A 20,375-nucleotide genomic window follows, 5' to 3' on the forward strand; every position below is an offset into this window, starting at 1 on the left:
TCCTCGTAATACAGCTGTGATCCTCAGAGTGGCAGCACTTAGGAACTTGTTAACGATGCCTCCTGTGCTGAGGTAGGACCTAGCAGTACGAGAAAAGGCCTCCTGATGTCAGGTCTGTGCACCTCTAAATTGGAGACTCTGATGAAGACACAGGTAGGGCTGCTGGCTGGTCCTCCTTAGTCAATGGGGTGTGTGTGTGTGTGTGTGTGGCTGTCCTGAACTGGGAGAGCCATGCGGATGGAGTGGAGATGCCAACTGAGGTGGGGAAGATGACAGGTCTCGCTCAGGATGCTGACACTGGCAACTGTCACTTGTATCGAAGTCTGGCATAGCAGATGAGTTAAAAAGTGGACTTGGCAATTAAAGCAACCTGAGTGAGGCTCTGTGATTCACCAGGTCAGCACATGTAGTTACACTATCTAATCGATTTCAACTGGCCTGTCTCCGCGTTCCTTCTAATGTGTTAGGGGACATCACAGGGCAGTGTCCGTATTCTCACAGGCTTCTGTTTTAAGCACTGAAAAGGTGCAAGCGGCTCATCTGTTTCCAGGCACGCTGATCTCACTGACCGGACGCTGGCCTGGGCCAGTCGCTTTGTCTGCACTGTTACTTAAGGATTTCTTATCTGGAAACCTTTAGAAGCACAACTGTCAGGCCTGAGGTCCAGAATCACAGTTGGTGTCTGAGGGTTGAGGTTTTCATGTTTGTTTTAGTGGATGACAGGTCAGCTTGTTGGCTCAGAGACAGAGACAAAATGAGGTGAACAGGGCATTTGTGACGACTGTTGGAAGCCACAGAATCCTAAGTAAGTTCACGCTTAACCTGCCTCACCCATCCCACTACAGACGTCAGTGATGACGCCACAGATCGGTGAAATAGCACCGCCCGCCATGCCAAGTGGCAGCAGGATGACCTGCTCAGCATTCCAGTCAGGAGCAGGCACAGACACGTTCCCATGCTCTTCTGAGACGTGACACATGTAATCCAGGATACGTGTTGAAGTGGAGAACTGCACAGCGTACACTTGATTCTTTTTACATCTGTGTGTGTGAGTGCGCTGCCTGCGTAGTGTATGCCCCATGAGTGTGCCTGGTGCCCGCAACGGTCAGAAGAGGGCACTGGGTCCCCTGGAACTGGAGATGCTTGTGAGCTGCCACATGGGAGCAAACTCTGGTCCTCTGCAAGAGCAGCCAGTGCTCTTCACCAGCTCCCCACACTGGTTCCAGTCACCATGAGCAGTGCACAGCTCCTGCCTTGGCCTTAGGTGCAGTTGTATCGTGTCTACAACAGGACACTGGACTAAAGCAGGTTACTGACAAGAGTTGTTTTTTAAATACATTTATTAACCAATGTTAACACAGTAAATGAAATCTATATATTGCTAGTCAGAGCAGCTTACAAAACGCCAGAATGCATCATAGGACTGGACAGCCACAATGGGTACTTACAATGTGCAGAGTGGCTAAGCTCAACACTTTGATGTAGCTTTATGATTGCAGAAATTTTTAAGGATTCCTAAAACAATCAATTGGAATTTTACCTAAAACTTTTACAAAACCAGGCCACAATCTCTTTTTTTAATTTTGTTTTTTTTTTTAAACACACAGTTTTCACACTGTAGTAACTTGGAAATGTGCAGCCGTGTCGACAGAGACAAGAAGCCAAAGTAACAGGAACCTCACTTTCATGCAGCTATCAGGTAAATAGTACATACTCTGGAATGATTTTACACCAAAAATATTCCCACAATAACTTGCTTTCACAGGGGTGGATCGAAGTCTGAAAACCTGAAAACAATCAAAGACTGTCAAGTGTCCTTGCTAGGGCAGCGCAGCAGCAATGACGGTTGTTACGTGGCAGCGAGGAGGGAGCGGTGGTGCCGAGCTATTGCACTTCCTGCATAACCTGGAGGAGTTGATGGCTACTGGGGGTCTGTACAAAAGAGCGAGCTCCATTTGGCAGTAGTTACCACCGTCTGCAGTAGCATCGGTGCCAGGTGGAGAAGTCACAGACAACTCCTTACTTTCATCTTTAGAGTGACCCTGATGGACCGGAGAAAACTGTCTTAAAGGCTTTTCTCCCGACTCTTTCACTTCTGTTGTAAGTAATTGCTTTAATAAATATCAAAGGTCTAAATAAATATTTACAAATTATCTCTCTAACCTCAAAAAAATAACTAAAGGATAAAGTGGGAATTTGATTTGGTCTATGATCAGTCTTGGAGAAAAAAAAAAAAAAAACAAATTGTGAGATAGTTTTGAAGAAATTTAATTTTCCTGGTTGTCTTTTATATATCTATGCATAAAAAATGTTATTCAACTGTCGATCCATTCCTACCAGTGACTCTTCTTAACCAGACATCCCGCAAAATACAGACTTTGTACAAATCACATATCTTTAATACAAGAAAAGTAACATGCATTATTCACTGTGTACAGTGATGGAGTTCGTTAGTAGCAATGCCCCTTCCCTACAACACAGTGGCCGCTGTGACACATAAGTGCTGTCTCTCTGAGTAGTAACTCCACGCAGGGAGACACAGGGGAGGTTCAGGTGGCACCGGGGAGGGAGGGCCTCAGTTAAGAAACTCATGGGCCTCAGCTGTAATTCCACGTTCTGAGTACAGGTAGTTTTTGGCTTTTGATTTTTGTTTTTGCTGCTGATTTTGTTACAAGCACTCATGTCAGGACAAAGATGAAATGTGCAAACTTTAAATTTTAAATATTCATTTTTTTTCTCTAAGATCCAGCTCAGTAAAAGATTACCCCAGTTTCCCTGCAATTTTAAACTACAAGATCAAAGCTAATAATTTGTTATAAAAGTTATATATTGAAAAGAAATAATGAAAACACAATTGGGAAATATTTAAGAAAAAATATGCAGGGCTAGCCCTGCTGTGTTCAACCCTGTTCCCTATATTCAATCACGGCCACAGGCAGCGCCTGCCAACAGTGAGCCAGCTGCAGCACGCCAGCTCAGCACGGCCGGCCAGGTAGCACTTCTCCTCCGCAGCGCCTGCCGCTCTTACATTCAGCTCTCTTCTGTCTGTGTTAGACTCAACTCATATTCACCTGTTGTTGGTTTTTTGTTTTTGTTTTTTTAAGATCTGTTGTTTAAAGGTTAAAATCTCTGTAAAACCTAAAAACGTTTTAAAATTTGCTGAAAATGCAACAAATCCTCAATTAGAATTTGAGTAATGCCCTCCATTGGTGTTACTTCAGCCCCCGAAAAATGCCGGAGGAGCACTAACAAAAGATTTAAACTACTGTGCAAAATTTCACCACGAAAAGTGTTTAAAGGCTGGTGCAAAATGGGAAGCAAATTCTAAACAATTTTGGCTTCTTGGAAACAAAAACCGCTGCATGTGAGGTGGCGCAGGCTCATCTCTTCCGGCGGCAGGTGCGCTTGTGCTCTGCGTGCCAGTGCTCCTGCTGGCACTTGATGGAGCAGTAGGACGTGTTCCAGCAGCAGTGGTACATGGCCTCCTCCTCACAGTTGTAGCACTGCAGGGCAGGGGGCACGCGTGAGACCAGCAGGGACAGCTCAGGGCCCACTATGATTCTAAGGCTTGCAAAGCTCTGCTCTGGGTCAGGCTAGCCCAGAGTCACATGTGCACTGGAGCAGCTTGTGTGGAAGGACTGAACCCATGGTGAGGGCTCAGGCGTCCTCCCAACATTGCATCAGCCTGGCTTGCTATAGGCTCATTCCACCAGCTCAGGCAGCAGCTGTTTCCTCCCCTCACGCAGCTCTTTCCTCACATTCTTGACCAGATCTGACTCCCTGTGGAAGGGCATTTGCAGCTCTGTTCTCCCACACATCACACCCCTCTACTGCACAGAGATGACTGACACCATAGTGCTCTGGTCTCCATCCCTATCTGACTTGGACTTTCATTTGGTGTGTGGGTGCTTGGGATTAAATGCAGGACCTCCTATGTTCTAGGGAAGCAGAGCAGTGTAGAGCCACCTCCCCCCGCCCCAGGCTGGAGAGGCCTTCCCTTGCCCTATCTTTCAGGGAGCACTCTTGCTACTAAGAGTTCCTAGCATGGAGAGCTGGGTCTAAAGGTACCTGGCGTTGAGGCCAGACTGTTAGATATGGGAGATGGAACGAGGGGAAGCTCACGCTTGAGTTTTAAGCAGGCAGGGCTGTGGCGCTAATGGCTGCACTGCTGTGGATGCCTGCAAGCAGATGAGCAGCAGAGCAAGAGCAACTGCTGTGCCTATCCCCCACAAGACCCCAGTGGCCCTGAGCGTGGGCTGCGAGTCTCACAGGAGGACCAAGCACTCCTACACCAGGGTGCCAGACATCCGCCTTCCGGTTCTCTTCTTGGCTGCATATTTATTTCCTGTCAAAATTAGTGTTATGAGTTTTGTGATTTGCTACATCAACAATGGTAGCTCCTGCCATATTGCTTCTGGAAAGGTAGAGAGAGTGAGGTTAGGGGCACGTGCGTTAGCCACTGCAGCCAGAATTTAAATCTTGGGCTATGTGGCTGCAGACTACGCTTATTTCACTCCCTAGTCTCCTTGCGCCTGCCTTCCTCCGTTCTCTACAGATACTCTGGGAGGACCCAGGCTTCCCACATGTGTCTCATGGCATCTGGCATCTGGGTATGCTCTGTCCTGTCGCCCTGTACAATGTCTTACAGTAATGGTGGGAGATAACATTTTGGGCAGAAAGCCGGGGGTTGGATCCTGGCTTAGGATGACCCCACCTCTCATGGGAGCTTTAATCAACGTTCAGTGACAGAAACCTTCAAATGCCTTGTCCAAACAAGTCAGAAGAACACACAGCCCTCCTGCCTGACACAGCTAACAGCAAAGCTACGGTCCTGCAGTGGCCCCTCTTCTCAGTTCCTTTTGACTTTTTGTGAATTTATAGTCATGCTCTCAATAAATCAAGTATCTTCTGTAAGACAGAATTACCGTGTGCTGTCTGGGTCTGCTGAGGCTTGCTTGAACACACCTCAGCCTGGCTAGTGAGACCTGCGTCCTTAGCCAGCAGCTGTCACCACGTGTCTACCCAGGCACCCTAGTCAGTCTTGCTAAATCTTTATAACAGTTTTTCTTACTGCATATTTCATGAAAACTTTAAATATATTTACAGAATCTTCATAATAGAAACTGAGTAAAAGGAAGACTTATTATGAAATGCTATACAGAATATCATCTAAATTGAAACTAAGTTAGGAGCTTAAAGCATAACTGTTCCCAGCAGGTAGTTCCCTCACAGCTCTGGAGCTGAGAGAGCAGTGCAGGAGCCTTTATCCCACGGGGAGGAAAGGCTTACAAACAGGCCTCCTGACTCGTGCAGTCAGGTTGAAGGGAGGGTGCTTGCCAAGCATTGAGGTGCGCTTACTGTGAAGTATCATAACTGAGTGCCTGGGACAGGGACACTGCCCACCCATGGGGAAGCATCTGCAGCTTTTCTGCTTGGACAGTCTCGGCTGCCTCTAGGTCAAAGTCGGCCGAGACCCCTGGGACAGCAGTGTCTGCACTGCTGGAGAAGCTGCTCACCCAGGAGGGTTCCTGCACACCCCTTGAATGCTTTGGAGTTAACTTACTCTTCTGGGGGACCCGTGTGTGTGCAGCACACCTCTCTTTCTGCGGTGCCCTCAGCACAGCAGATCACATCCGCAGGAGCAGCGCGGACAGAGTGTACTCACCCACTGCTTCTTCTTGGTCTGAGAAATGAGCTGCTTGTGCTGCGTCGCTAGCTTCTTGATCTCCTCTACAAATTCTTCCTTACACTTTTCCTTCACCTGCTTACACTTTCTGTCCATCTCACCCTGCATGTTGGCTACAGCTTTATTTACAGCTTGTCTTTTTTCTTCTTCCATTTCAGAACGCAACTGAAATGAAGACAGCAACAGACAACAAGTAAGCAACACCTCACTGCTGGGTCAGGCTCTGTTCCCTATTTCACACACATACAAGACAGCAGCAAGAAAGCATCACTAATGGGGACAGCCGCTCCTGTGAGAAGCTGTTCCACTCTCCACCCCCCAGCAATGCGCAGCCCCACCTTTTCCAACGCTTCCCGGACCACTCTCTCTGTTTCACGCTTGTGGTCTGACTTCATCCTGTCTTTAAAGTCATTAAAAATTTTGGTGTATTTGTCGTGGCACATGCTCTGACAGACGCCATCGCTAGTCGTCTGGGTGCTTCGATGCAGCATTCTTGGGGAAGAGGCACTTAACTTCTTGGTCTGGGTTGACACCGACACTTTCTCAATTGGCTGAGGCATTGTGGGGATTTCCTGGCTGGAACTTACTGCTTCCGTTTCTGGCTCTGGTTCCTAAAGAAGCAAAACAGGGGAATATAACTCACCCCAGCTCAGTTAAGATAAAAATTCAGTGTACTTACTTTCTCTCTCTCTCTCTCTCTCTCTCTCTCTCTCTCTCTCTCTCTCTCTCACACACACACACACACACACATACACAGAGGTGTTGCCAAGCAGGTAATTAAGCTGGTCTTGTGTTCTATTTTATCACAATTAAGTAAATCCTTCTTATACCCAACCAGTGAATTTAAAAAATTAGAATTTTCTTAAGCTATTAATTGTATAAACAAATATTTCATTTATAAATTCACTATATGTTACCACGATGGATCTTAACTTTTAAAGTAAACTAAGTTTTTGGCTTGTAACTAAAGACAAAAGTTTTTGGTTTGTAAAATATAAAATCATTAACATCTTACATTTCCTAGAGTCCTAAATCATACCTCAATGAAATGTGTCTGGCATGTACCCAGATTTACAATTTTAAAACATGCTTGGTTCATACAAAAAAAAAAAAAGAAAGCTTGACCACGGTCTCCTTGTTTTAGTCCTGGCCGAACTTGTTTATCAGATAACTACTCTGTTTTACACAACGCCACGAAAAACACCAGGTTCTCAGGAAACGCAGCAGCGCCCTGCTCGCTCCCCGGCCTCTGCTCCACGGCTGCTTACTGGGGACGGAGACTGTGCACTCGCGTGCTGGTCGAGCAGCAGTCCACAACGACAGGAGTCGGGAGACTGGGCCTTAACGTGACGGACATTACTTGACTGTCTTGACCGTACTTTGAGGCTCTTCCCTCTTTCGATTGCCACCTGGACACTGTGAGGTGGGCAACTTACTTCCTTTTTGGGCTCCACACTCTGATTACGTCGTCCTTTCTTTGCTCTTGGTTCTTGAGTGACCTTCAGCTGTGGGCATTATAAAAGTAATATCTTATTATTTGGCACACTAGGAAATACCTCTGTGCTGAGAATACTTGTAGTGGACCCGCAGGAGAGAAGGGAGTCCTTCCATCCACTCAGGAGCCACTCGCGTCGTTACTGCTGTGGATTGCTGGTGAGAGCCAGTGGACCTGCAGAGCCGAGCAGCGCACTTGCTCTCCTCCCACCGGCCGGGTCAGGCTCCAAGTCGCTTGTACCCACTCACGTCTTTGCACTGGTTTGGTTACTTGTGCAGAGAACTTTACAGATGTTTGTAGGAAAGGGAAAGACGATGTCAAAACCTGTTTATGAGACTTCTGCATGGAGAGACCTTACCGAGACGCGGAGACTCACCTGCTCATTACTGGTGGAGGAGATACTGGACTCTGCCTCCTCCTCACCTCGGTCCTCATTCTTAGACTTCCAGAACCTTCCTTCACGGAGGAACCGCTGATGCAGCTCCAGCTCGTCACAGGCCTTTTTCCAGCCCATGCTGCGCTTCACGTGCAGCCGGTGAACATTGACCGTGATGTCCTGAATGTTCTCGGACGGGATCCAGGCCCTGCGGGTGCATGCAGGATGTAGGCAGACAGCCGCAGCGCCCGGAGGCTTAACAGCGTGGTGTGGACTCTGCGACTGTGAAGAGTATCTGCAACAACTTGACTGAGGCTGACACTCAGGGCTCGGCAAACTCGGAGCCAGTCCCCAGGGCACAGTGGCTCACTCGCTGCCCTCTTTAGCCAGCTCAGCTTGCTACTGTTCATACGACAGTCTTTTAAAAAATATTCACTGTCTCAGACAGGGTAAAGCTACCAGGGCCCATCCAGCTATATGCCGGCCAGCTTTATGAAACCATTTCAAAATGCACAGAATTTCAGCTGGACATGGTTGGCATACACCTGTAATCCCAGCACTCAGGAGGCAGAGGCAGGGGGATCTCTGTGAATTCAGGGCCAGCCTGGTCTACAAAGGGAGTCCATGACAGCCAGGGTTACACAGAGAAACCTTGTCTCAAAAAACCAAAAGCACAGAAAATTTCAAAATGGGCACACAAGCATGTCTGTGTACCCATGCACACACACACACACACACACACAGGCTGGCAACTGGACGCATGTGATGCATGTTCTTGATACATGGTGTCTCTGCCTTTGTAACTGAGCTAAAGATGAGAGGGGACAGGAGGTAAAGGTGATCTAGAACACGGAAGTCGTGCTCTCCTGTTGTACAAGTGTAAAAGGGAGTTGCTGCAGTGAGAAGTCTGTGACAAAGTGTGTGGGTCACCCCCCAGGATGGATGCTCCTGCCCTTACATTCTCAAAATAATTTAAAACATTTCCACACATAAGTTTCTATTTAAATTGACATTGGGTACCCTGCGCTACAAATAAAATAAAATGTTTAAAAAGTACAGCCATCCCACAACTTAGTAGTACAATATGCAGATGTATAAACTGACTCTTCTCTCTCTCTGTCTCTCTCTCTCTCTCTCTCTCTCTCTCTCTCTGTGTGTGTGTGTGTGTGTGTGTGTGTGTGTGTGTGTTGAGTCAGGGTTTCTCAATGTAATAGCCCTGGCTGTCCTGAACTCACTCTGTAGATCAGTCTGCCTCTGCCTCCTGAGTGCTGGTATTACAGGCATGCGCCAACCACACCTGGCTATCAAATACTCTTAATAAGATGGAATTTTTACTGTTGTGTATATTCTATATAGATCAATGCTTCTGCATTACATGATAGACAAGCAGATTCAGTGAGAGGCCTATCTATCTTAAGTTGAAAAATACCCCTCCCCCATTCTTCTTGTATTTGTGTTATAAGTCACCGCTGTGTTTACTGCCACCACAAACTAGGTGCTGTGCTTCCATCTGTATCCTGCTTGCACGAGGACTGCAGCCTCAGCTTTCCTAAAGCTCAGAGAGCCTGGCCAGTGTGTCTGGATAGAAGCCACTGGAAGTCAGTGCAGAGACTTGGACACACAGACAGACCCTGACTGACCTCACTGGCATGTGCACAGTGGGATATGATATACAAAGCTGCAATGCTAACCTCACATCCTCATCAAAGCCAAATGTTCACTGTGCAGTAAAACTGTTCATTGTGTCATTAGTTTAAAGTCTGCTAAGTGCATCTATATGAGTTTGAGAAAACATTTGAAGTGTTCACAGTCTATATAAAATAAATGATAAACCAGGTGGGAAAACAATCCTTTGTTTTGCGGCTTCTCATACACACACGGCTGACTTTTAGCACGACTCCATTCTTTTAATACCTGGGTTAGAGGAACTGTTTCTGGCTTTATCACTGGACTATTTAATCTGAGTCCAGCAGGAATTCTCAAAAGTTAAGTTCACTTTTCTGATCTAAAGTAATGGTGACAAGACTTAGGGTAATACTGTCAACGTCCTAAGTTTTAATGTTCAATGTTGTTGGGGCCTTAACTCAGAGTGAGAACAGTGCTGTGTGTCATCCTACAGGTTGGTATCTGTCCATGAAAATATGTGAAGCAATTTTATACTCAGCTTCTTTGTTTAGAATAATACATATGTTTTATGTGTCCACATATGTAAGTTTCTAAGCTTTACAAACGCATGCCTGGGAGTGGAGATGATGTGTGCTGTCCCTCTCCTCCACATTCTTAGACTGATGCTACAATCCCAACTTGATTGCTTTTGCCTGTTAATAGGGTCATAGAGCGGACTCAAATACTGCAGCATCTTTACAGTGTGAACCGCTGTCCCTGCCCCGCATGATGGGTACAGTCAGTTTGCTCTGCACCTAAGGACCAAGCATCCTGCTAACATATTCTGTTTACAATGATACTGGAAAACTCACACAAATTATTACTAGCTACAGGCATGTGCTGAATTTAAAACAGCACAGTGCCCCTGTCTCTAACAGCAGTCACCCACACACTCAGGAATGCAGCTCTGGCTATTGCATGAGTTTGGGAATTACCTCTGGTGGTGATGGCCAAAGAAACGAACATCAACTTGATTGTCTTCTTTCTGCATGACTTTGGCTGGCCAAAACCCAAAACCTTTCATTTTAGCCCAAACCAGTTCATGATTAGGTATCTGAAAATGAAATGTTGTTGCTTTTAACTTTGAACTCCTGAGGTAGAGAAGCATGGACTGAGTCGGACATAATCCATTTGGACAACATTGCCTTTAACTATGAAACATACACAAATGTAAGAAAAAGTATACACAATTCATATGCTTAAGAGAAAGTAGAATTATAGACTTATTTCCCAGATGAGGCAGAAATTAGGATAAGGTTGCCTCCAGACCAAAAGCCCTGTGCATGACAGTGGTAGTAGAGCGCACTGACTTTGTTCCTGTGTCCAGCGTCACCTGGGCATTGCTTAGAAAAGGAGGAATTTTAGGATTGTGAGGCCTCCTGAGTCTGCCTGATGTCAGTGTCACCCGGGCTACTGCCCTCAAATACCCAGAGGTTCTATGCCATTTCACAGGAAGTGGTTGAGCTATAGACATAGGCAAAGCCACAGGTTTCTTGTTGAAAGTGAGAGGAAAAGCAAAGACTCACTCTCCTGTTTATCAAGGGCCCATTGTGTTGTCTTACTAAGTGCTTTGCTTGAAATTCAGAACTGAAAAATGATTTTTGTTATTTTCTCATGTTTGAGTAGTGCATATTCATGAAGATCACATATACTATATAATATAAAGAAACATATTTCACAGATATTATCATCCCCAAGTAAACAGGAAATAAATGCGGTTCAAACAGTTTTCTATAAACGAAAATCACAAAATTGCACATACGCAAGGGTAGCAGAACCAGTTGTCGGGCCGCGCGTTGGATAGGTAGAAGCAGTTCTTGCAAAGCTGCAGCTCATCCAGCTGGAAAGCAAAGCAACGGTGTGAGCCGCAGCTGCACGGCAGACACATGCACTCTCAGGCCTCTAACCTAGTACACGGCAATTCACAAATCCTTCGGTGTGACAACTGAGCTCTGCTACTCACACACAGGGTGACAGCACCCTGCCCTTGCTGTGCCCACTGCCGCCCTCGCTTGCAGTGCTTTCTTCCTAAGTGTACAGACTACTTCTCTTTTTCCCTGTTGTCAACTCTCTTCAGAAGACAGCTGTCCATACTCTGGAAGTCTATACCCACATCACCATCTCATTCCTTCCTATGTTGTAGAGAGTCAATATGATTTTTGTTTATTAACTAATAAGGAAAAGTGAAGTTTGAAATTGAACTGAAGAAATCAAACTCCTTAAGTGAGAATTTTTTTCAAAATTAGCAGTTTCAGTTTTTGACTGAGGTTTGCATGTTAACTGGCTGTGCACATGTGAACCAGCATTCCAAGATGTGGCTCTGGCTGCAGGGCACAGCTTGTCTGCATTTCACCAACACTCGTGTCAGCAACTAGCAATGCTTGAAAGTTGCTATGTTATTTACTCACTTCCCATGTATGCCAAACATGAAAATCCAATTACATTCAGAGGAAATGCCATAATTAAAATGGAGCAATGAAGGGCCGAAGCCTTAAGGTTTTGATTCTAGCAGAAGTTTAGTTATTAGGTGTGAATGGTAGGTACCTCATGACACGTGTCTTTATATAACATCCTTGCAATGTCTGCTTGCTCACTGTCTGCTGTAATGGAAGATAAACACAACCTATCATCAATACTTCAGAAATTACCACCATCAAGTCAAGTAACTCTATTGCCATTTCAGTTAACCAAATGGAGACACGCTCATCTCAAGACACATTTTATAGAATATTCTGGTGGCAAAATACATTCTATAGGCAACTTTCATTTCGCATTTAACACAGCCACTAATTCTCTGGGTGGAACATGACCTCGTCTCTGTGAATGAGATCTTAGTGGGAAAGTACTGGAATTATCAGGAGTGCTGGGAAACTTTCTAGAATAAGACAAAGCATGTGGATGGAAGGATGGCATCCACTGAGGCAGTTCAGTGTCCAGTGCTTAATTGTCATGTACAAGAGTCCTAGGGCTAGAGCCTCAGCACCAGAGAAAAATGGTCAAAAGTGTGCTTTCCCCACACAAGGCACTGGCCACCACCTCTGTATGCCACACCAGCAAGCAACCATCAGTTTAAATTCCAACACCATTACTCATATATGGATTACTCAATGTGGAATTTAACATTTTCAAACTGAACACAAGGAGAAAAAGGACGGAACCTCCATAGAAGATGACTGTGTTGTGGAGAAGCAGCTGTGCGTCAGCCTTGAATTCCTCGTAACTCCGGTACTTCCCCTCATTCACCTTCTGGGAGTAAAAGACAGAAGGACAAATGTGCTGTGAACCACAAGACTTGAAAAGGGGACACAGCAGAGTCTGCCCAGAGGACATCAGGAACTCTTGCTGCTGCCACACCACCAGCACCACCAGCACAAGTGACAGGGCCACAGGTAGCACTGTGGCCACTGTGTTAACTTCCCACGGTGGACTTCACAGCTGCCACGCCTTGTCTGCAGCAGTGGTAGCAGCTGCTGGGCTTTGCTGACAGGAAATGCTCAGATGAGAGCAGGGCCATACATGCCTGCCATCTTCCTAACAGCTGGATGGAGACTGAAAAAGGAGCCTTTAGCCTTCATGACAGTCACCAGACCTCTAAGGTGTAGTTTATAGAAGGACTTCAGGATTCTGTCCCCTACCCCTTGTAGAAAGGAGCCCAAACCTTTTCAAGTAGAATATATCAAACTAAGCTACCTGGAAATAGCAAAAAAGCATTTCTGAATCCCAGTAATGTTGGCATAAAAATGGCCTCTAAGGAATGCTCACACCCCGATGCCCACCTCTTTGCTCATGAAGCTTCTTTCCCATATAGTTCTAGTTCAAATGCCCTTTCTTCAATGAAAATTGCCACGTCTCCTAGGTTCTTACCTACACAGCCTACATAAGATTGTAGGCCGTGTGGCACCAGCCAGCTTTGATGCTTACCTGTCCTCCCTGCATTCCTGCCTCTGTAGAGCTGGGGTACACCAGGCACTGGACCTGTTCGGTGGCTGCCCAGCTAAGTACCTAGCCACAGTACCCCGAAGTGCCTCCTGTTGAGTTCTGCTCTGAATTCATATTTTGGATTTTAAACTGGAATGCAAACTGGGAAGATCATAAAAATCTCGTCTTTCTGATAATTTTCCTTACAGGACTCTGCTCATATTACACTAGGCCAGAGCATTAACCCAGATAGCATCAGCCTATTTCACAGAGAGCCTAACAGAGTCTAGAAGCCTTTGTGGCAAGTGTGGCAGCCATGAGGTCTAGAGGATTTGGGAGGCCAAGCACAGGAGGGGAGAGGCTGTGCCTTTAGATCCTTAAGCCCTATAATGTAGCATGAAGACCACATTCTGGGACATATGGGCAGCACCACTGGACTTGGTGGGTTAAAATAAAAAAGGATATAAAGTTGGGTGAGTGGGAAAAAGGTTGGATCTGGGAAGAGTTGGGGAGAAAGTGATTATGGTCAACACTCACTGTTTGCGATTCTCAAAGATCTAAGAATTACTTCTTCTTGCTTTAACCCTGATTTTGTTTCTTTTATGTTTTCCCAAGACACTAAATCCATTCTACACCCTAAGTTTTAACTAAAGGTCCCAAGCACACTGTTAAGGTAGAAAGTCATGCTCAGCAATCAGTATTTTACAAACAAAACGTCAAGCTGCCAGGCTAGAATGTGCTTCCTGTAGTCAACAAATATCAGAAGCTGTCCGTGGTTGAAAACCAGGCCTTTCAAAATTTACATTAGAGTATGTGACATTTATAAGTAGGAATGTGTCAATTAGCAGGAACAGTGGCAAAATACAAGGTACACTATGACACCACAGCCACCACTGTTGCGTATACTGCTACCTACACTCTACCTGGTAGTTAAAGACATATGGAAGTAGAAATAAAGGAGCCAAGTTACCTCCTGTATGGTAGGGACATCCACAGCTGAGTGCACCAGCCTGCGGTACATCGGGTGCTTGCTGTCCTTTCCTTTCTTATTAAGGTCTATAGCCTAAAAGGTCATTAAATACACAAAGCGACATGTAAGACATCAATTCCTGAAACTCAATATACTTTGTAGTCTTACAAGATGTGCTTTATAACTAATGGAGAATGTGTGCAGTTAATGTAATGTGGCCCTCTTCAAGGTTTGACAGAATAGCTATTTGAGAAATACCGTCTCATTTTGAATAGCAGTAACCAATGCAAATGCTGTGATAAAATAATTTTTAAAATGTTTTCATTAAATGCAGACAATGAAATGCTTATGTCAAACAAAATTATAAAGGAAAAGGCACACAGTCCAGTCCAACACAAACACATTTGTTGTAGAAAATGGATAAAGCAGGAGTCAAATTTGATAGAATAGGCCTCTACTCCTGGCACTCAGGAAGCAGAGGCGAGAGTGTCACATTCAAGTCCAGTCTGGGCTACGTACTGAGACTTTGTCTTTAAAACCAAACTAGATTATAGCCAAATATGGCAGCACAAGTTGCCGTGGTTCCCACAGCAAGAGCCACAGTGGAAGGAGCCAGAACAAACACTCACCCGCTCCTTCATGCGGGAGACGATGAACCTCAGGTAGGTGCCCATCTCCTGTTTGTTAGAATGCTTCTTCTTAATGCTCTGAGGAAGACAGAAGAGACCACACAGGTATGTCATTTATATGCCCATAGATTTGTAAAAGGCAGAAGACACAAAGGCCTAGAGCATGCAAACACTTCATCAGATTTCAACGTCTGGTAACGTCTGTGGTGTTGACACAGCATGAGTGCTATTTCCCTCAAAAAGATAGGAATTGAAAACTATGTTGCACTGAACGTGACGCCTAAGAAATGAAAACTTTCCCTTCTCTTGGTATTTGGGAACTTCAGTACATTCTCTAATGCAGAGAAATAACATGTGCAACAACAGAGTCCTTTAGGGACACCGTAAATTGATAACTACCAAACAATTTCAATATAGCATACTTTGTAAAAACTAATCTGCTGATGAACTGTGCATGGTGGGTACAATAGCATGTTTGTTTTTCATGCTATAAACATGATTAGCTCATACACCAGACTAGTGGAAAATTAATTAGATTATTTATCTCTCAGGAAAATTGGATTTCAGATTTCATGTAAATTTTAGAACAAAGGCACATAACAGGCCAATGGCAACATATTATATCACGCATCTGAGAGACTGTTTTAATGGATTCACAACTTTTAGCCACTAGATTATGATTTTCTACTGTTAATATAATTTCTACCAGAAAGCTATATACACAGGGAGTTATTTACACACAGAAAATAATTTTTAATACGCTTAGCATGGAGAGGAAAACAAATACTTCCAGGTCCATTACATATGCATATTAAAACAACTAATAAAAAGTTGACTATTTGGGCTGGAGAGATGGCTCAGAGGTTAAGAGCACCACCTGCTCTTCCAGAAGTCCTGAGTTCAATTTCCAGCAACCACATGGTGGCTCACAAGCATCTATAATGAGATTTGGTGCTCTTTTCTGGCCTCCAGGTATAAAGCACTCATATACATTAATAAACAAATCTTTAGAAAAAAAAAGTTGACTATTTAACTATCAAGAAAGAATCTCAGCTACTTCCTTCCTTTCTTGCATTAGGGTCTCATTATGCAAACACGGCTGCCCTGAAACTTGCTATGAGCTCACCTGGCTGAAGGCTGGCATTATAGGCATGTGCTGCACTGTGCTCACACCTTGACCACTTAAGACCGAGTTTTCCTTCCACTTATGTTTCTCACCTGGACACACTGCGTGTGCCCTATGCCGTCATTTAGTAGACAGATGGTAAGTGGTTAGATATGGGAGGAAAAGGGTGGGACAAGTACTTTTTCTGAGTGTTCAGGAAAAAAGTCTACATCCTTTAAATAGAAGGGAGCGTGGCACACATGCTCCTAGCCAGGAGCCCTACCAGGTCTACTCTATCACACTGTGGACACACTGTTAGTACTGCCGAACTCAAATGATCATCCTTGCTAAATGAGAAACACCCATACCACCATCTACCATAGCAAGACGTCTCGAAATGCTATTGCCTGGGTTGTCTGTAGGTAGGTAACTCATTTCAAGGGAATACACAATCAACCCTCCATAAAATACTAAAATATGCTCCATAAACACCAACACTACCCTGCAGGAATTAAACAGGACAGGAACACCTATCTCTCTGAACCGTCCTTTGAGTTGCTCAAGCCCAGCTGGGCTGTCTGCAGCTGCCTGGCTGGCGAGAATGGCCTTGGCTCTTTGAACTGCATCTATGCACCCTTGCTCTAAACATAAACCTGTGGAATGTTTCACTCTGTTGACTTAAATCTACTTTCTTTTGATGCAGTGCCATACAAAATAAAGCAACACAAAGTTTTCCTTTGTGCAAAAGTCAGATGAAACTGGGATCAATATCACTGGAGCCTAAACATTTTCACTAGCTTCTACTGTCTTTAAAAGATGTTGCCACAGCAAGGAAACTGCACCGAGGCTGCAGAGGGCTTCCTCCCAGTTGCTCCCATCGTCACCTGGCTTAGGCAGAACCCGGGCTCAGTTCCTCCTGCCTTTACCTGTACGCTCAGGGCCTCTTAGCTGGTTGCCGTGTGTGGCAGCGTTACTTGGGGAAAGCTTTCACTTCACTGGAACACACGGCAGGACAGAGGAGGACACCGAGTTCTTATCCTGTTTAGATTTGCCTGCAGCCGGGTGGCTGGAGTACTTAAGTGCAATTAGAAGTGACGATCTAATAACCCTAGACGGGGACAGAAAACAGTTAACTGGACAGGGCGTACCCCCCTAGCTATAGCCAGTGGGAACTGGCCAGGAGCTTTCAAATACGACCTTCATATGCTAATATAAGGGCCTCTCCACCTTGCCTTGGGAGTTCTCCTTGGGTTTAGACACTACACTTTAGTCTATCACATGAAAACCAGCAAGAAGCCTTTAGAAAGAACATCAGTGTCCATTTATATGGCATACTAGAGCAAGTAAACTCTCCTGTGACTGAGGATGGGGAGGGACAAGAGCCAGCTGTGAGGAAGCATGCCCTGTGTGGTACTCAGATGCCACACAGGGACCAGTGTGTGACCTCCAAACATACATCTCTCCTTGAAGGAGAACTCCCAGTGTCTTTGAGCCACTCCTTGGGTGCTGATCAAGCTGACTGAAGGAAGAGACACAGACATTCATAATCTACATACTGTCTTTAGTGTGACCTACTGTCAAGGTCATTAAAAAACCAAAACAAACAAAAAACCAAAACTGTAGGCACATACTGGCAGCAGTTGAAATTTCACCTTTTGTTGCCCTACTGAGTGAGGTGGTGGACTTCCTGAAGGTCCATCTGAGTCTGTCAGATCAATCCTTACACAGCTTTGCTCTGCTTCATAAAAGGAAAAGCCCTTCTCTCACTGTATGCATAAGTACATTGTGAAGACTGGTTCCAATTTAAGCATCTGTGGCTTCGTTTTAGCTACTACAGCAGCAGCCCCAGTGTGCTCGGTCACATGGGTCTGACCCACAGGAATCCCGGAGGCAGACCAGATCAGTGTGTGAAGTACGTATTTTTTACATAAAACCTAATTCCTCTTTTCTGCCAACAAGTAAGAAATTCTCCAGATACTTAAGGTGCTATCAAGCACAGGCACTTCTACTGGTTATTGACTGGTGGCAGTGATGGCAGCTGTGCCTGGACCCATGGTATGATGATGGGCTCTCCCTCCCAAAAGGGGCGCTTCTCCAGGGATGTGTGAGAACAAAATGTGTGCTACCAGATGCTCTGACCCCCGAGGGGCTTGTACGTGTCCTCCCATTACCATGTGTATTTCAGGGTTATTATTTAGTTCGTAAAAGAAACCCACAGAAGCCGTGTATGCAGCACTTGGGAGACAGAGGCAGGAAATCTTTGTGAGTTTGAGGAAAGCCTGGTCTATGTAGGGAGTTCCAGAAAGATAGCCATGACTATATAGAAAGACCTTGTCTCAAAAACCCATAGAGGAAAAAAATCTGCAGATCAAGACTTCTGGGTTACCTTTAGGAAACAAAGACAGGGCTACCCACTAAGGCACTCACTGACACCGTGTTGCAGTGTGTGACCACTAGGCTACCGAGGAATCTGAGTAGTTGGAGGGAAAGCTACCTATGGAGCTTGTAAATATATAGCTTTTAAAGTAAGCATGACTGTCAGAGACACTGAACAGACGGCTGCACACACCCACCCCACCCCTAGTCCCTTCACTGGCTCTGAAGAGTGTGCTTGCTCTCCACTGGTAGCCTCACCTTCCATCTAAGTGACTAGGACTTCATTGGCACAGCCCTCCCTGACTATGTCAGGCCTGCAAAATTACCAAACACAGCACTGACGCACAGGAGGTCAGGGTAGCTGGAGGGGTTATGTTCTCTCCTTCCCCCTGTTAAGTCCTGCCGATGGCACTCAGGTCCCTAAGCTTGGCAGCAAGCACCTTTCCCACTGAGCCCTCTTGCCAGCTCTCCTTTTCTATTTTGTGCCAAGGCACTCGTAACCACTTGTTCTGTTTTTAAGAAGAAAGGCACGCAGACAGGGAGCACTCTGCCTACATAGCTCCTAAGATCATACCCATCCACTACAGGCATTAGCTTAAGTGTTATCTTCTCAGATCCTGAGCATTAATAATAAACTTTATAAGGACTCAGCGATTTTATTTATTAAGAGCACTTGTCCTTGCAGAGGACCTGGCTTCGATTCCAAGGACTCACATGGTAGCTCACAACCATCTGTGGTTACCAGGCATGCATGTGCTATACAGACTTACACGCTGGCAAAACACCTAAACACATTACATAACATTTTAAAAAAATACACAACTATAGTAAAGTTCAGTTAAGTGCTAACCAGCCTCCAAAAGAGAACTCACAAGACTCTAGTATGTTATTGCCCAAATCCTATCACACAGTGGTCAGCACTCATTTCCAAGCCTACTGTTCACTGTGGCACTGCTACATTTACCATGGAAATGCAGTGTATAAACCATGCAGCTTCTTTCCTTACCAGGGCAGCTGTAGGCAGCTTCAACAGTGATTAGATAACTATGCCCAGGGTTTGACAGTGTCTGTCTTGGACTCCATTTGAATAGTTTCTCCTTGCAGAGGTCCTATTGCTCTTCTGCCTGGCTAAGCCCTCAATGAGCAACAAAGCCACCAGAGGACAGCACATGGCTCAGGCAGCATCATATTAAAAGCAATTTTCTACTTCTATTTTAATAAAGTTTGTAGGATGCAAGTGTCTTTAAAAATAACACCAATATGATCAATGGTCATTATCCTCACTATTACTCACCATTTGAAATTAACAGCTTCTACTTCTATTTCACTTAAAGGCCATATCTCCATTCTACATTTTTAATGTGGACCTTGAAAGCAAAGGTATTTACTCTGAAGGTGAAAATATTAATACATTTCCCACATTCATAAAAGTGAACTGACCAAAGAATAAGAGTAGCTGCTTCACAGCAGATACATAAGAAGGGATCTGCATCCACTTTCATTCATGGCGTGGCCCTGCTCACTGTGAGCACTAGCTTCAAAGCACTCAGGAGTCAGGAAGCACTATGCTACCCACGCTCCCAACGCACGCAGGGTGCAGACGCAACTCCAGCTCGACTTCCACGAGACAGCTTTCAAGTGCAGCAGCATGGCAGTCGGTATGGCGTACTCCCTCCCACACCGGCCTCTCTGGGCAGTCACTGGACCTGACTGCTCCTCCGTGTACATACTCTGGTTAGCTTTAATAGTGGACAAGTTCTGTTCCTTTCATTTCCATCTGCCTAATGGGCACACTACAATCCACGTAGGACAGGAAAGGTACCAGGGGCTTGACAGAGGACTTAAGAGTTAACTTTAAAAGGCCAGTGTCTGAGAAGGCTAAAGACACCCGGGTGCCCTGGAGCTGGAGTTAAAGGCAGTTATAATCTGCCTGCTGTGAAGTGCTGGCCCTTGAACCTGGGTCCTCTGAAAGAACAGGACACGTTCTGAAATCATCATCATCATCATTGTCATCGTCATCGTCATCATCAGCCTCTCCAACATTTTTTGTTTTGTTTCTTATCTGTACTTCCTATGCTTCCATAGCTTACTACTGGGCTACATTAATCACCATGCAATTCATAAAAAAAATGAGTTTTTCACAGAGAAAAATGCC

General features: G+C 45.2%; 1 protein-coding gene across 11 annotated transcripts in view; it reads right to left on the bottom strand.

Annotated features, from left to right (window-relative positions):
- Positions 1-1,322: 1,322 nt before the first annotated feature.
- The window catches only part of Zmynd11 (zinc finger MYND-type containing 11), an 85,101-nt gene continuing 66,048 nt past the window's right edge, over positions 1,323-20,375 (bottom strand). For 6 of the 11 annotated variants that reach the window (XM_051151465.1, XM_051151467.1, XM_051151466.1 and 3 more), the window contains 11 exons: positions 14,740-14,817; positions 14,111-14,203; positions 12,381-12,468; positions 11,767-11,822; positions 10,985-11,062; positions 10,158-10,276; positions 7,558-7,765; positions 6,955-7,191; positions 6,025-6,297; positions 5,666-5,851; positions 1,323-3,503 (listed from right to left, as the gene is read on the bottom strand). In XM_051151465.1, coding sequence (XP_051007422.1) covers positions 3,381-3,503; positions 5,666-5,851; positions 6,025-6,297; positions 6,955-7,191; positions 7,558-7,765; positions 10,158-10,276; positions 10,985-11,062; positions 11,767-11,822; positions 12,381-12,468; positions 14,111-14,203; positions 14,740-14,817 — 1,539 coding nt within the window. In that variant the 3' untranslated portion in view covers positions 1,323-3,380. The remainder of the gene's footprint in view (positions 3,504-5,665; positions 5,852-6,024; positions 6,298-6,954; positions 7,192-7,557; positions 7,766-10,157; positions 10,277-10,984; positions 11,063-11,766; positions 11,823-12,380; positions 12,469-14,110; positions 14,204-14,739; positions 14,818-20,375) is intronic. The other 5 variants (XM_051151474.1, XM_051151472.1, XM_051151473.1 and 2 more) reach the window with 3 other exon arrangements.

This window comes from Acomys russatus, chromosome 9 (assembly GCF_903995435.1).
Source record: "Acomys russatus chromosome 9, mAcoRus1.1, whole genome shotgun sequence".
Lineage (NCBI taxonomy): Eukaryota > Metazoa > Chordata > Mammalia > Rodentia > Muridae > Acomys > Acomys russatus.